The sequence below is a fragment of the Acipenser ruthenus genome, chromosome 22 (assembly GCF_902713425.1).
Source record: "Acipenser ruthenus chromosome 22, fAciRut3.2 maternal haplotype, whole genome shotgun sequence".
Classification (NCBI taxonomy): Eukaryota; Metazoa; Chordata; class Actinopteri; order Acipenseriformes; family Acipenseridae; genus Acipenser; species Acipenser ruthenus.
This window is the reverse complement of record NC_081210.1, coordinates 30,241,563-30,256,655: the sequence shown is the minus strand read 5'-3', so window position 1 is coordinate 30,256,655 and position 15,093 is coordinate 30,241,563. Positions and strand designations below refer to the sequence as shown.

The 15,093-nt window shown below is 43.1% G+C and overlaps 1 protein-coding gene across 2 annotated transcripts in view; it reads left to right on the top strand.

The window, feature by feature from the left end:
* LOC131696650 (5-hydroxytryptamine receptor 4-like) overlaps window positions 1-15,093 on the top strand; it is a 65,288-nt gene that overhangs the window by 36,141 nt on the left and 14,054 nt on the right. Inside the window, exons 5-7 of one of the 2 annotated variants that reach the window (XM_058996500.1) lie at window positions 14-167; window positions 2,065-2,630; window positions 12,370-12,454. In XM_058996500.1, coding sequence (XP_058852483.1) covers window positions 14-167; window positions 2,065-2,630; window positions 12,370-12,433 — 784 coding nt within the window. In that variant the 3' untranslated portion in view covers window positions 12,434-12,454. The remainder of the gene's footprint in view (window positions 1-13; window positions 168-2,064; window positions 2,631-12,369; window positions 12,455-15,093) is intronic. The other variant, XM_058996499.1, reaches the window with a different exon arrangement.

Below are 15,093 nucleotides of genomic sequence, written 5' to 3'. Positions count from 1 at the left end.
TTTCCATTTGCAGGTACTACGCCATTTGTTGTCAGCCGCTGGTCTACAGCAACAGAATGACGCCCCTGAGGGTGTCTCTCATGTTGGGGGGTTGCTGGGTAATCTCATCCGTCATCTCCTTCCTACCCATAATGCAAGGCTGGAACAGCATTGGGATAGATCATTTGGTGAGTGCCATCAATAAAATGTACTTCAGTCCTTTTATTTGTATAGTTTGCATTTTAATATTACGGTGACCGTATGGCTCAGTGTTCATGCTTGTGATGTCATGAATTACAGTACAGCTGTCAAAAAAAATACAGCCACCCAGTCCTTTGCACAATCTAACATGCTCCTATTGAATATGCCACTTATTAGGTCAACATTGTTAATGACCTGTGTACTACATTTTAATGAGCCACACTTCGGACGCTGGCTGATCTCTGGCTTCTGAATATAATAAACCTCAAATTATTTTTGCTTGCTTGTAATCATGCCCTTAATTATAATTAATCCTAGCATTATACAAACAATCATATTTGAGCTCTGTGTTCAGTGATTTTATATTATTTATTATTATTTATTTCTTAGCAGACACCCTTATCCAGGGCAACTTACAATTGTTACAAGATATCACATTATTGTTACATACAATTACCCATTTATACAGTTGGGTTTTTAGTGGAGCAATCTAGGTAAAGTACCTTGCTCAAGGGTACAGCTGCAGTGTCCCCCACGTGGGATTGAACCCATGACCTACCGGTCCAGAGCCCTAACCACTACTCCACACTGCTGCCCATATTGTATTTATAACAACACAATTCAGAACAGAAAACTCAGCAAATTAAATGACAAGAATACAGAGTATGTGAAAGCCAGCAAATGCAAAGAAATACAGTGAATCAAGCACTGAGAACTCAATACTTCTCTGCACTAGGTATCTAGGTAACACAGTATGTACCAGCGATGAGGGCACCACTAAGATAAACACAAAGCCGAAATCTTATTAGGGCATGAAATTGACTATATATATATATATATATATATATATATATATATATATATATATATATATATATATATATATATAGCTGTCAAGTATAGCGAATAATTGAAAATATGTCCCTGCTGCTGGATGGGCTATTAATCCTGTGACGGTATCTGCAGAGCAATCAGATAGCAATCTAAACACACACTTCCAGTTTCCTTCACAAAATGTATGGTAGCATCTTTTTAATAGACTGACCTCGGGGCTCAACATGAAAAGCAGCTGGTGTGAATACGTGGCTCAGTAGCTAGAGCTCTGTAAATTGCAGTGCTGAAGTTGGTGAAGATCGTGGGTTTAGATATCTCAGTTGTTGCAGCGCTGGGCTGCAGTGTGGAATGCAGTGGGTTAGGAAGCTCAGTTGTTAGGTGGTTCAGCTTTCTGTGGAAAGTACCTGCTTTGAGTATTTTAGTGGTTAAAGCACAGGTCGGCAATGTTGATGATAGAGGGTGTAAGAATGTCAGCAGTTAGAGGCCTCAGCTGATATTTTCCATTGATATTTTCCAAATTTGACACAGCAATGTTCTATGATTTTCTCATTCTACTGTGAAGGTAGGTCATGTTTTCTCTAAATCAGCCAAAATTGATAGAACAAAGGTTGTAGAGGTCAGTGGTGCTGGATCACAAATGTTTAATTCATGTATGAAAAAAAACACAAAAATTCCCAGGTGATGAGAGAACGGTATGCGCTAAAAAAGGGGGCAGCCGTGTGGAGTAGTGGTTAGGGCTCTGGACTCTTCACCAGAGGGTTGTGGGTTCAATCACTGCTGCTGTACCCTTGAGCAAGGTACTTTACCTAGATTGCTCCAGTAAAAACCCAACTGTATAAATGGGTAATTGTATGTACAAATAATGTGATATCTTGTAACAATTGTAAGTTGCCCTGGATAAGGTCATCTGCTAAGAAGTAAATAATAATAATAAACTGATCAAGGATGTTAAATTAATTCTGTACATGAAGCAGAATGTTCCCTGTTTGGATTAAACAGTAACCCTAAGTGCTGGTCGTAATGGTTTTGTTGTTGTTCGCTCCCTGGCAGATAGAAGCAAGGAAGTTCAGCGGGGACTCGAACTCCACCATGTGTGTTTTCATGGTGAACAAACCCTACGCGCTCACCTGCTCTGTGGTGGCGTTCTACATCCCTCTGGGGCTGATGGTCCTGGCTTACCAGCGCATCTACGTGACCGCGCGGGAGCACGCTCGACAGATCAACATGCTGCAGCGTGCGGGGGGTGCCAGCGCCTCTTCAGACAGCGCCGCCCACCAGCGCAACCACCGCATGCGCACGGAGACCAAGGCAGCCAAGACTCTGGGTATCATCATGGGCTGCTTCTGCCTCTGCTGGGCGCCCTTCTTCATCACCAACGTGGTCGACCCTTTCATCGACTACACGGTGCCCGAGAAACTGTGGTCCGCCTGCCTGTGGCTGGGCTACATCAACTCCATGCTCAACCCCTTCCTGTATGCCTTTCTGAACAAATCCTTCCGCCGTGCCTTCCTCATCATCCTGTGCTGTGGGAACCAGCGCTCTCGCAGGCAGTCCCTCCTGGTGCCCAGCGTGCCCTGCCCTGCCCCTACAATCAACGGATCTACACACGTGCTGAGGTAGGTCCGCTTACTGTGCTAGACCTTGCCAAAGGCAGGCATCAGGTGTCGGAGGCCCAGCCAGCTTCTCTTGCCCCCATTACATCTGGTCTTGCAGGGTAGATGATACCATCTAGTGGCACTTTTCTCAAATCAGGCACAGTATTTAACATGGAGAGATGTCAGCTGCTTTGATTCATTCTTTTATTATAGTTACTTATATGGATCTGCACCGGGTTACTTGAATTAATGTTATAGCTGCTTGCTGCATGTATTCAAACCCACAGAATAATCTGTTTTCTTAGCATCCAGAGGTCATGCAGGTTTTGATTCTCACAGTGCTTCATTGTGAGCAATCTGGCAGCCACACTGATGTACAGTATATATATATATCTATATAATGAAGCTGTCTCCTGATTATTTAAGTGCACAGCTGCAGATTCAGTGCATCTAATTAGGGCAGTAATTGCTAAGTGTGGATCTGTCTTTTAAGTGCAGTACTCCTGGAGATCACAGGACTCCAGCTGTATGCACTGTGGAACTCTTATGAGCAGGAGCAGCAGTTCCAGTATCACTACAGTGAAGTGTAACCAAGTAAACTGCAGTTAAACAAGTGCGGGGGAAGATATTCTACCGGGAGTTTATCTGCACTTTTACTGAAGCGAATTTCCACATTTGTAGCTCAGGTTATTGTCTGTGTTGTGTAGTAAAGTTCTTTGGTGCAGACAAAGGCGCTCTGAGGATGTAAAGGAGGTTGTATTATAAATAGCATATAACCGCAGGCTTCCCCTTCTGTTCAGTCTCTTTATACACCTTGTCGTGGTTCAAGAGGTCCATGGCCATGTCAAAATCAATCAGTGAACCTCGTGTTTAAATCAAAGTACAAGTACAAGTACAAGTACAGCAGAATTGTTTGCTGAAATTGCAATTAAACAATTACAATGCTATTCTGTTCAATTACAGTTACAATTATACTGTAGTAATTACAATTGGAATTAAAATGTTTACTCTGTTTACTCTAAATAACAAAGTAATAATCACAGGCAAAAGTCTGGCCTACTATATAACTTTTCTTTTTTTCAAACAAACGAGGTCACCAAAAGTGGTTGAAAATACAAGAATGATGATTGGATGACAAGTAAATGCGTAATTGAATTGCAATCGATCAAACATTGATAAAACATCCTGATGCGTCATGAATCGGAGCTTCAGATGTCACCGGCTGTCTAAACAGCTCTGAACAGCTTTGTCAGGCCTCGCTAGTGTTTGAATTTGATCTGAAGATCTTCATGTCAAGTGCTTGGAATCATTTCTCAGCTCTTTGCATCCTCTGCTTTCAGGAGAAACTGCAGGTCTTTATTTGTCAATTAGTCATGGCTATTTTCTGCCTGGCTTCGTTCCAGATGTTACAGGCATTTGCTGGTGAGCGTCTGCCTGATGTTCCCTCTGAGAACTCAATGTGCAGTTTCAGCACCTCGTAGCTCAGAAACCCTCGGCGATTCAGGCTTCATATTTTTAAAAACAAAACTTCACAGCCAGCGTTTCCAGCAGGATAATAATGCAGCCCAGACCACTGCAGTTATTTCAAAACATGCAGATTTGGATTAAAAAAAAAAGTGCAGATGGCCCATTCAGAATGATTTACATTATATACAGCTGCAACATTTCAGCTCTTTCCAAGGAACTCCCTCAGAGATCTGCTCCAGCATCAGCTGGCCACTGACCCTCGAAGCTGAACTTATAGGCTCCAGGCAGCAGTCACATGACCTTGACCCTTTAAATCTTGACCCTTTAAATCCACTCCCTTGAAGGATTTGCTAGCACTAAAGAAGAATACTAGAAATTACAAATACTATACAGTAAGACACAATAACACTCCAGTAAAACGGCAGTATAGAATATTGCACTGGTATATTTGCCCCGTCATTCCAGTTTCCCACGCTGTTCACATGTTTATAAGATGCATTTCCCATGGTTACCCCATGTTTTTATTTACAGAGGTTTGTCATACTTATCTGTGCAATCACTATGATTTGATAGAGCTTTTCTAAGGGAATGTACATCAGATAATAATATAGATTTAAAAAGCCCCCAATAATAATGTAGAGCATTGGCTCCCTGACATCCCTGTGCTGGGAGCCTGCGTTCAAAACCAGCAGTCAGATACAAGTTAGAATCTTTTCATAAGCACACTGTTCTCAGCTGTGCCTGAGACTGATGCTCAATTATCATCCCGAGTCCCAAATGCAGCAATTATCATGAGAAGATCCAAGGAAAACAAACCTCCCTCTATATTTAATAGAAAATGATTTATTTCTTGAATAATCTATAAGGATAATGCATTCTTTAACATTGCTGTGTATTTATGCATGGAGTAGCAGTGACATTTAGCTGCATTCCCCAAAGTAAGAGTGTATAGATAATTCATACGAAGAGGCAAAAAAAACCAAAAATCTCTCCGTCTGCGTCTGCATTCTTTGAGAAAGAAATATTGTCGCATCATCTATATTAGAACACTTTTCATGTGTACACAATCCAAAATACATGATCTGCAAAACCAGCATAAGACACCTGATCTTCTGAGGTTTTTCTTTTTTTATAACAATGTGCATGCTTTAATGTTATATATAGAAAACTATTAAAACTGTTAACCGCTGCAAAAGAGAAATAACAATCCAGGATGCCAATTGTAAGAGCCATGCGTGCACGTTCCTGCCTGTCAGGAGATGTCAAACACCTTTAGTCAACCAGAGGCTGCAGACCAAAGGGAGCGGACTCTGAACCATGAACTCTATTGATCTACAATTAAAAATAAGGACCTGATCTGCTGCCCACCTGTTCTGTATCTGTATCAGTCAGGAACACACAGGAAAACACACACACACACACGAACACACACCCAGGAACACACACACACACATGCACAAACACACACACACACACACACACGCACATTTAAAAAACATTCCCATATAAAAGCCCTTGAGCACGGGATGCTAAGCCGTCACCCCTTGTGTCTGGTAGTGCATGCTGCGTCAGGTACAATTGCTGCAGGCTCACAACTCATCAACATGTGAAGTGAAAAGATGCAGATGGGAAAAATCTTTTCCATTTTCTTTTTTAAATTATACTAATTATAGGATTATAGATTTTCCCTCGGGGAGTCAATCCGTTTGTGAAATGAGATGCATTTTAACCACCTATAAAGTTCATTGTATTTGGGACTTCATTGAGACTGCAGATCAGAGCGCTTTCACAGCAGCTGCTGGCAGGTTCAGTTTTACAGGGGCACGTTAGTGACAGTAACATTAAAAAGCAGTTGTGATTGTAATCCGCAGAGGCTTTATTGTGAAACCCAAGATAAAAGAACAAACCGTTTCACAAACCGAACACACGTTGTGTTAGGTGTTAATTCAAGGGAATTATTATTATTATTATTATTTATTTCTTAGCAGACGCCCTTATCCAGGGCGACTTACAATCGCAAGCAAATACAAATACATTCAAGTGTTACAATACAAGTCATACAATGGGAGGCGACAGGCTCTTTTTAAATGTTTTTTTTTTTTAATGAAGGAATGCCGTGCTGTATTGCAAGGACTACTCACGCCCCGCGTTATTGCGATATTAAAACCAACAGACCAAATTGTATCATAAATGATGTGACTTCACTGCAAACAAACAGCGTACCGGGGAGGCTGATTATTCAGACGTGAGCAGAGGAACGGCAGGACAATCAAATTAATGATACTGCGGGGAATACATGTAAATACTTGTACCGCAAAACTGTGTACTTAATAAATGCCATTAGTGATTTGTGGTTTATCAAAAGGGCAACAATTTACACGTGTCATATTAACATCTCACTCCTCTGTGAACAGACTTACATGGCTACATCCTTTCACCCAATAGCCATCGACAGCAAACCCTTGTAACAGCTTGACCCTTATAAAAGTTTGCCATGGTATTTTTGCTCGGTGTTTTTGCAGTTTTACTATGCTTTTCCTCATGATTATACAATTAATTTCCCAGTTTATCCTGGTTTGTCATGTTTATTAATATACTATACCATACCTCACTATTCTTTACAAGGGGCTGTGTGGTGCAGTGGTTAAAGAAAAGGGCTTGTAACCAGGAGGTCCCCGGTTCAAATCCCACCTCAGACACTGACTCACTGTGTGACCCTGAGCAAGTCACTTGTGCTCTGTCTTTCGGGTGAGACGTAGTTGTAAGTGACTCTGCAGCTGATGCATAGCTCACACACCCTAGTCTCTGTAAGTCGCCTTGGATAAAAGTGTCTGCTAAATAAACAAATAATAATGCTTTACCGTGCTTTATTACACTTTGCTGTGCTTTTACTATGAGGGACTTTTAGTAGGGGAGTTCTGGGTCAGATACCGCAATGTCATTTTTCTGGAATCAGGGACCACAGCCAACAGCTCAACAGCATTTCAAAGACATACAGAGATAGTGATTGAACTAACAAAAGACCAGGATCTCTCTGATGGGGAAAGATGCCATGGTATGGCTGTTTGTTTCTGGTGACATACTGCAGACCCCCATGAGAACGTGCCAGACCATACTGTGATGAGAGGGTTTGTTTTATAGGCGTTCCTTCAGTCCTATGCACTTCCAATGCATTGAGCTACACAATGACTCACAATGTGCTCTGCGTTCCTCAACAGCGGGAGCTGCAGATTGTTTCCGTGCAAACCACGTCCTTATTTGTTTTTATGTTGTTTCTCGGAGTCCAACGACTCTGCTGTAATTTGAAGATGGAGATTTCAGAATTGGTATGTCTCAATGTAAATATTTACAAATGAGCTCTTAACCATTCTATAGTCATGCCATAAAATTGTGCAAACAGCATGATCATAAATAAATTTTTTGTTGCTGACATTTTGCAGAAACAGTCAGGGTGTTTTGTTTCCCCTGTTTTGGCCCTCTCTCCCCCACTCTTAATCAAATCTAGTAGAACTTGTGACTGGTTTGATACGTGAGATGTCATGGTTTAAGCTAACAGGGAATTCAAGCCATGCAGCTCTGGTAAGAGACAATGGTGTCTGCTGGAAGTGGTGGTGCCACTGTGATGTTTTGTCAGGGGAGAAATGCATTATTCATCAGTCTAATGTTTCTTACTGATATCTTATAGGGTTAGCATGCATTTATTTTGACTGCTTAAGCAACCTTTTTAAAAGATCCCCCCCATAGTAAAATCACAGTAAAGTGAAAGCAAGCAAAGTGAAACCATAGTAAAGCATAGGTAAACATTGTAAAGCCCAGAAAGGCATGATAAAGCATATTAAAAATCATGGGAAGCTATGGTAAGTGCAGCGTTCCACCGTGGAAAAAGCATTAGAAAACTGAAAATGTAATATGGTAAACTTTTATATCAGTGGAACTGGATAATGCAATGAGAAATGAGAGGCCTTACAATAAAACCCCCAAAATATATATTAGATTCAGCAGTGCTGGAGGACTCGAGCCCTCTCTGCTGTCTTCATTCCCTGCTGTTGCACGTCCCAGTGAACTGAAGCCAGGGCTCTGGGGTTCACTTCTTGAAGCAGCCTCCCTTCTTGCACCTGTAGAATGAATAGATCCACACCTGGTTGTGTTGCATTATAAAGATTCATATGCTGTCAAATTAACCAGCTCTCGGGGCACAGACAGATCCCCTCTCGTTCCACAACATGAATCATCCCATCACTGAAGGTGTGTGCTGGTCAGAGCTTGAAAAGTGCAAGCCTCAGCTTCAAGTGTATAGATATACGCTGCATGTACCGTACATCCAGCGTGCCTATATGGTATGTAAAAGGGAGGAAAGGGGATATTTAGCACTGCATACGCTCTGTTACAGCATCTCTCTGGTTATTGCACATGTGGTGCTGTAGAGAATTGTTCAGAGGCACTCTTTGTGATGACTCACCTCAACTCCTGTTCTTCTAGTGCTAGTATTTGGTGAGGCAGCGCATTGTGTGGGGTCTGTGGGTTGATTTCAATAACTATACCTCGCTGGGATAAGCCACAGCATTTTATACCAGCAGGGAATCCCCTGGGATTGCATCTACCGCTTGGGGGTGATCCTGGGATTACCACGGAGATGTAGTTCATGGAATCCGGTTGGGATTAAATTAAATGTAAGAGAATGAAACGGTTTGATTTCCTATGATTCCCTTTAAGCAGTTTTTCTCAGTCTGCCAACATCGTTTCTTCTTTACAAGAATACAGTTCTTATATTCTCTCTCTTCTATTGATTGCAGTCTTTTCCCCTCACAAGTAGTACACTTGGCTGATTTTACCATTACACAACATTACTCTAGGGCTGGAATAAGGAGCTAGAGCCAATCTTTACAAATTTGCGGCACAATAGTCATATAATAGAGGCGTGTGATACTGTTATTAACTGCGCTGCTCCATCACAATGAAAATTGAAATCCGATCATCCATTAGAAGGCACGCCAGCCTAGGTGAAAGACTTAACCACACTCCTTTAAAACCAGTAATCTGGAATCTCGTACAGTGCCTGAATGCCTCCTTATTAAACAGCGTGGGGCTGGGGTGGCATGTTTGAAAACAATACATTCAATTGCAGGGAGTAACCCAGCTCATTAGCTTCTGAACCAGAACCTTGTTCAGTCAATCAAGGGAATTATAATGATAACCAGCGGGTCTGTGTGGCCCTGAGAAATCCATGTGCTACTGGCAACCAATGCTTCTCTGCAGAGCGTTCACTCTTACTGAGCGCTACTAAGAGATCAAAGCCTGCTACCCGGAAGGAGCAGGGATTCATACTGACAATCCTGTTTCATAGAGAACATTAGAAGGAAGTCTGGAATGGTCTGGCTTCTAAACAATGATATAAATATTAGTTCTGTGAAGTACAGCAATGCATAGTAACGCATGGTAAAGCAGAGCTGAGGGTGGTCAAACAGCATTGCCAACGAGACAGAGCATGACAGTGGGATATGATAGGGAAAGCAGAAGCGACATCTCTGAGTAATCACGCAGTGACTGAAGAGCAGGGCCGCCTGTCTGTTCGCTCTGTACTCTGCTGTTTATACATAGTGTTGTAAAAGGCTGGGGACAGTGATGAATGGGACAGTTACTGTTTCATAGGCTTCCCCGGCTCATAAATCAAATCTGGAGGGAGAGAGGGGCCGCGCACGGCATGACCCTCCACACTGCAACATGAACTCCACTTGTTTAACCCTTTATAACTCAGCTCCCGCAGGGTGCAATCACAGTCACAGTATGAGCAGTGCTGCAGGATTGCTTTGCAGACCTAAAGAGAAATGTTTGCACTAATACTTTGACAAATAGACGGTGTTATTGAACCGAGCAGGAGCAATGAGGCGTGAATGCTAACTGGATCGAACAGCTTTTCTACTTCACTTTTTGTCAGAAGATCTAAGAATATATAGTAGCAGACTGCATGTAATTTGTCTTTGAAAAGACTTTATCAGATTGCTGATGTATTATCAGGGCTACTGTACTGAACATTTCAGACCAATGACATTTTCATAGGGTCTGTGCCAGCATGTGCTCTTCATGTACTGTAAGTCCCGGGAGAGAAACACTATACACCCATTTTTCTACAGCCGGCACAGAAATCCAATGCATTTTTTTTTGTTTGTATGATTTATGTTTGTTTTAAAGCCTTCTCCAAATGTTTTTTTGCAAAACTCAGTACACTGAGAAATGCTCAGTACATTAGTCAACACCATTGTTCTGAGTTAACCCCTTCAGTGCCTGAGGGAGGTCGTGGTGGGTGAAGGATACGGCTCAACTCTGCATAGAGGACTTGCAGTTGGTGTCCTCCTATTCCCAGTTTGATTGGATGTGTATGAGAAACACATGCAATTGTTCTAGAGCTCTTAAAGTAAGAATCCCTGCTTGTTCACAAAAACACACATTTCTCCTTTTGTTTTGTTGCTGTGTTTGTTTAGCGTTTAACACAGACAGATTTCGTTTAGCCAGTAGCTTTTGAAAATGGGTTTATCAGCAAATAAACCGAATGTGTCTCTGGAATGTGATTGGCTGGGGAATTCACTTGAAGTAAGATGATTTCTATATAAATATGAAAGCCTGCTTAGTCTGAACATGTTTGTGTGCTCCGGGTCGTAGTGTCAGGGTATTGTTTTTGCTTGTAATTCTGTATTTGCATGCTGAGGAGTGTAACGTGTTAATATCCCCTGTTATTACAGACCCCTCCCCACTTCACTGCTAGCTCCCTAAGACTCATCTGCTTTGTATCAGAAGAGTCATTTTGTTCACATTTCATTGCCAAGTTCTCCTTGGAGAGCCGGGAAAACCTTTCCATTTTACCAGAAAAGCTGTATTTCTCTGACGCTAGATCACTGCCACTTGACATAGGAAAATATTGCCTTCTGACGTTATCCAAAGAGATTGTCTTGGAGATCGTGTTTTTTGTTGCACAGCGTGTCCCTCCCTTTCTCGGTATTGTACATTGTGCACTGCTAGTAGTTTGAAGTATGAATGCACAACACTTCTTGAGGTAAGGGCACGAGTCACAGCCTGCTGTACAGGTGTTTAACCAATCAAAGCTCTCCTTTTCAATAAACCTAGTGTAAGGTTATATCAAGGGAGAGCGCTGATTGAGAGATTTCGATTTTCTTATCACCTGATTAAACAACGATCTTTCCTATTGCATTTGTTCTGTATGATGCAGATTGTTTGAAGTGCCCATTCAACGGGATTGTATCAGATCACTGTAGCTGAGAATTTCCTTTATTCAAGTGCTCCAGAAACAGAGAGGCTCTAGAAAGGTGCTGATAAGCAACACAGAGCCATGCAGCTCTGTTTGATCATCTAACAAAACATAATCTAATTGTAAAACAAACCAGAGATGATAATTATTGTACTCTCTTCGGGTTTAATCATCTGCAGCAGAAGCATTTGCCTGGGAAACAGAAGTATGTAATGATCCCCTTCTGCCTCGCTGTATATGTCGTTTTTACAGTTTGTTATTTAATTGTGCCTCCCACGTCAACCGAACCCTCCTCTTACAGGACTGTGCTGCTCTGAGCTAGGACAGCCCTCCTCTTACAGGACTGTGCTGCTCTGAGCTAGGACAGCCCTCCTCTTACAGGACTGTGCTGCTCTGATCTAGGACAGCCCTCCTCTTACAGGACTGTGCTGCTCTGAGCTAGGACAGCCCTCCTCTTACAGGACTGTGCTGCTCTGATCTAGGACAGCCCTCCTCTTACAGGACTGTGCTGCTCTGAGCTAGGACAGCCCTCCTCTTACAGTACTGTCTGATAGCGGGACCTTTTCCAGCAATCAGTCCTTATTTTTCACAGTTGTTGATAAGCCTGTAAATAAGATGTTTATTCCCCGAGGCCAAGTGATTCGTGCCTTGCATTCCAATACAGAGCTGTGGCCCCCAGCCTTCAGGATGCGAGCAGGGTGGGGGTTTGTGTCACTGGTTTCTTCTCAGTACTTCTGTGCACTGGGGATAGCAGAGCTCTTCAGTAATCCCCTCTGTGCAGTGCCATGATGCTGTGTTACTATGTCCCAGTGCAGGGTGGTGAAGACACCTCACTGTCAACACTCCAGCATTAACATGTGCAGGGTTCAGGTCACCACTGTTTATTTCCAGTGGTTAGTTAGGAGTCGTGGTCATGTTTATTAACCTTCTCTCTTCTCTGCCTCTCTTTTCCTCCCTTCCTCCTCCCTCTCTCTCTCCTCCTCCTTCTTTTTCTCTTCCTCCGGATCTCTGCTGCTCTCTTATCCTCTCCAGCGGCTGTTCCTCTGCATCCAAACTCCTGCTCTGGTTCTGCAACACCAGACCCGTTCCGGTCTAGAGCTGCCTGGAGCGCGTGCAAGTGAGTCTGCTTCTCTCCCCTCTCCACCGTCAGCTTCTCTCTTTCCACATCTCCAACCAGAGCTACCCTGACACACAGATAGACAGGCAGGCAGGCAGGCAGGCAGGCAGTGAGGCAGGCAGGTAGGCAGGCAGACAGACAGACAGGCAGGCAGGCAGGCAGGCAGGCAGGCAGACAGGCAGAGAGGCAGGCAGGCAGTGAGGCAGGCAGACAGGCAGGCAGACAGGCAGGCAGGCAGGCAGGCAGACAGGCAGACTTCTCATTTCCAGTCTGCTGTCACACAGAGCATTACAGTGATGTGCCACTTCTTATTTCCAGTCTGCTGTCACACAGAGCATTACAGTGATGTGCTGCTTCTCATTTCCAGTCTGCTGTCACACAGAGCATTACAGTGATGTGCCACTTCTTATTTCCAGTCTGCTGTCACACAGAGCATTACAGTGATGTGCTGCTTCTCATTTCCAGTCTGCTGTCACACAGAGCATTACAGTGATGTGCTTCTTCTCATTTCCAGTCCTAATTACTCACACCTGTTTTTCTCCCAATTTGTGTACTGTGGTATTGCTTGGCATGTCAAAAAAATACTGGGGACTGATCATCATTTCCGATCCGTCCAGGCTGGTACTGTTTGTTAGAAATGCTGAAATTGTTAAAAACTTCTCTTCAAATTCCTCAGGAAGCTAATGACGCTTCTTTAAAAAAGGCTGCCTGTATGTCATGGATGATTCAAGATCGGGCACTAACATTTTGGTTCGTCCTATCTCGGCAGTCAGTCACGTTGCTGCTTGCGTATTTCGGCAGTTCGTCTTCTCTCAGCAGTACACACATCACTATACTGTACTCGAATTTAGCAGGCTATTGTTGAGAAGAAAATTTTTTTTTAAAAAGCGTGTCTTAAACTCAAAGGAATACAGTATTTTAAAAGGTCTTTTCAGTATAAGCAATCTCTCTCCTTCATTCAGGATGACGATGCATCGCTGTTCAGAGAGCCCCATTCAGTGTTAATAAGAGAGTCTACATTTCAACAAAGTGTGCAAAGTTCTTATATGTAATATATATATATATATCTAAACTGTATATAAACGTATTTTAGATTGATCGATGGATAGACAGATCGATGGATAGATAGATAGCTTCTTAATTAGTCTCTGTAATTTGATTCACATTGATTGCATTGTGTTTTCACTGTAGTGCTGTGCACACATGTATTGCTGAGATGAGCATTCTGTAATTCTACTGAATGGAAGAAATGTATTCAACATTCATCCAGGGTTCATAGTGTAATGTGTGGGACCCTGCATTTTTAAACGTGGCTGCATAGTTGTTTGTAACACTCTCTGCTGCTGCTGCTGCTGCCATTGTTCACAGCAGCCTTGGTCTTCAGACGCAGCGCGTACATCGTCCACAGAGCCGAATAGAGGGGGACTGAGTGAAAGTGCCCTGAATTGGAATAGGTTGCTACTGATGTCATCTCGTCATTATCTTCAAAGATATCACAGAATGTGATCATCAGAGGGTTGCTGTCTAAATGAATCCTGAGATTAGTCATCTTGCAAAAACTCAACTAGCCTGCAAGCCCAGCCTTAGAGCCGCTAATGAACCTTCCCAGCCGCGAAGATTTTATCAGTAATGAAACGTTCCCATCTTTCTCCTTCCTCAATTGGCCCTGCGGAATGCACAGCCCAGGAGCTGCATGTTTGTAGGCAGCCGTGGAGCCTCCTCTGTATGCAGACAGTCTCCCCTGCTGTGTTTGGTGTGATCCCTGCACTGCGGTTCATCCTCATATCTCCTATACATTGAGTGGCTCTTATATTTTGCACAGAATTTGCCAGGTTGTAATCTGGGCTTCTTCCATCAATTGACACCCCATCATGGTGTATTGCTGGAGCAGCTCCACCTGCTTTCACTCCATCAGCACTCCGGCATGACAGTACCCCCTAACCCAGATGTTACTACAGCGTTGCTTTTTTAAACAAATTAACGTTCTGCTTTGCAAGCCCTGACCCCCAATGAAAAACGAATCCAGACTGAGAGCAGACACAACAACAACAAACAGTGAAGCAGTCAAAGCCATAGCAGCTGCGGTGACATCACTGAAAGGCAAACTCCACAGATTGAATACAAATGTTAGGACATAACATTGTGCAGCCCATATGTCCAGGATGGGCTTCATCTGATACGGGCCAGTTACATAACGGGGGCGGGGGGAGTCATTTTCTGGCTTGTGACATCCTTTGGGGTGCACTTGCAGTAGAACGTGCATGGGCTGCTTCTGGTGCACTCTTAACAAGCTGGAGTGTTTGCAAGAACGCTGTCAAGACGTTGTATAACCTGCTCTATAGCTCGTCAAAGGGGCTGAGCGGTCTCTTTGTTCCAGACACAATGACATGTGCTGATCTAATTAGGACCCTGCACGTCTCACATCAGACAACAGCTGCACTCGAAGGCCACAGTCTTTAAAACGTCTTGCTGAAGTTTAACCAGTTAGTCTGCACATTATTAGGCTGCTTGCGGTGTGGTTTCCATTCTGAAACATTTAAAAAGAGAATCCCAGTCCAGTCCCCCAATAAATCATGCATATCTTGTCTTTCTTATACAATGCAATCGCTAGAAAAAAAAAAAGGCTTTACACAAAACAG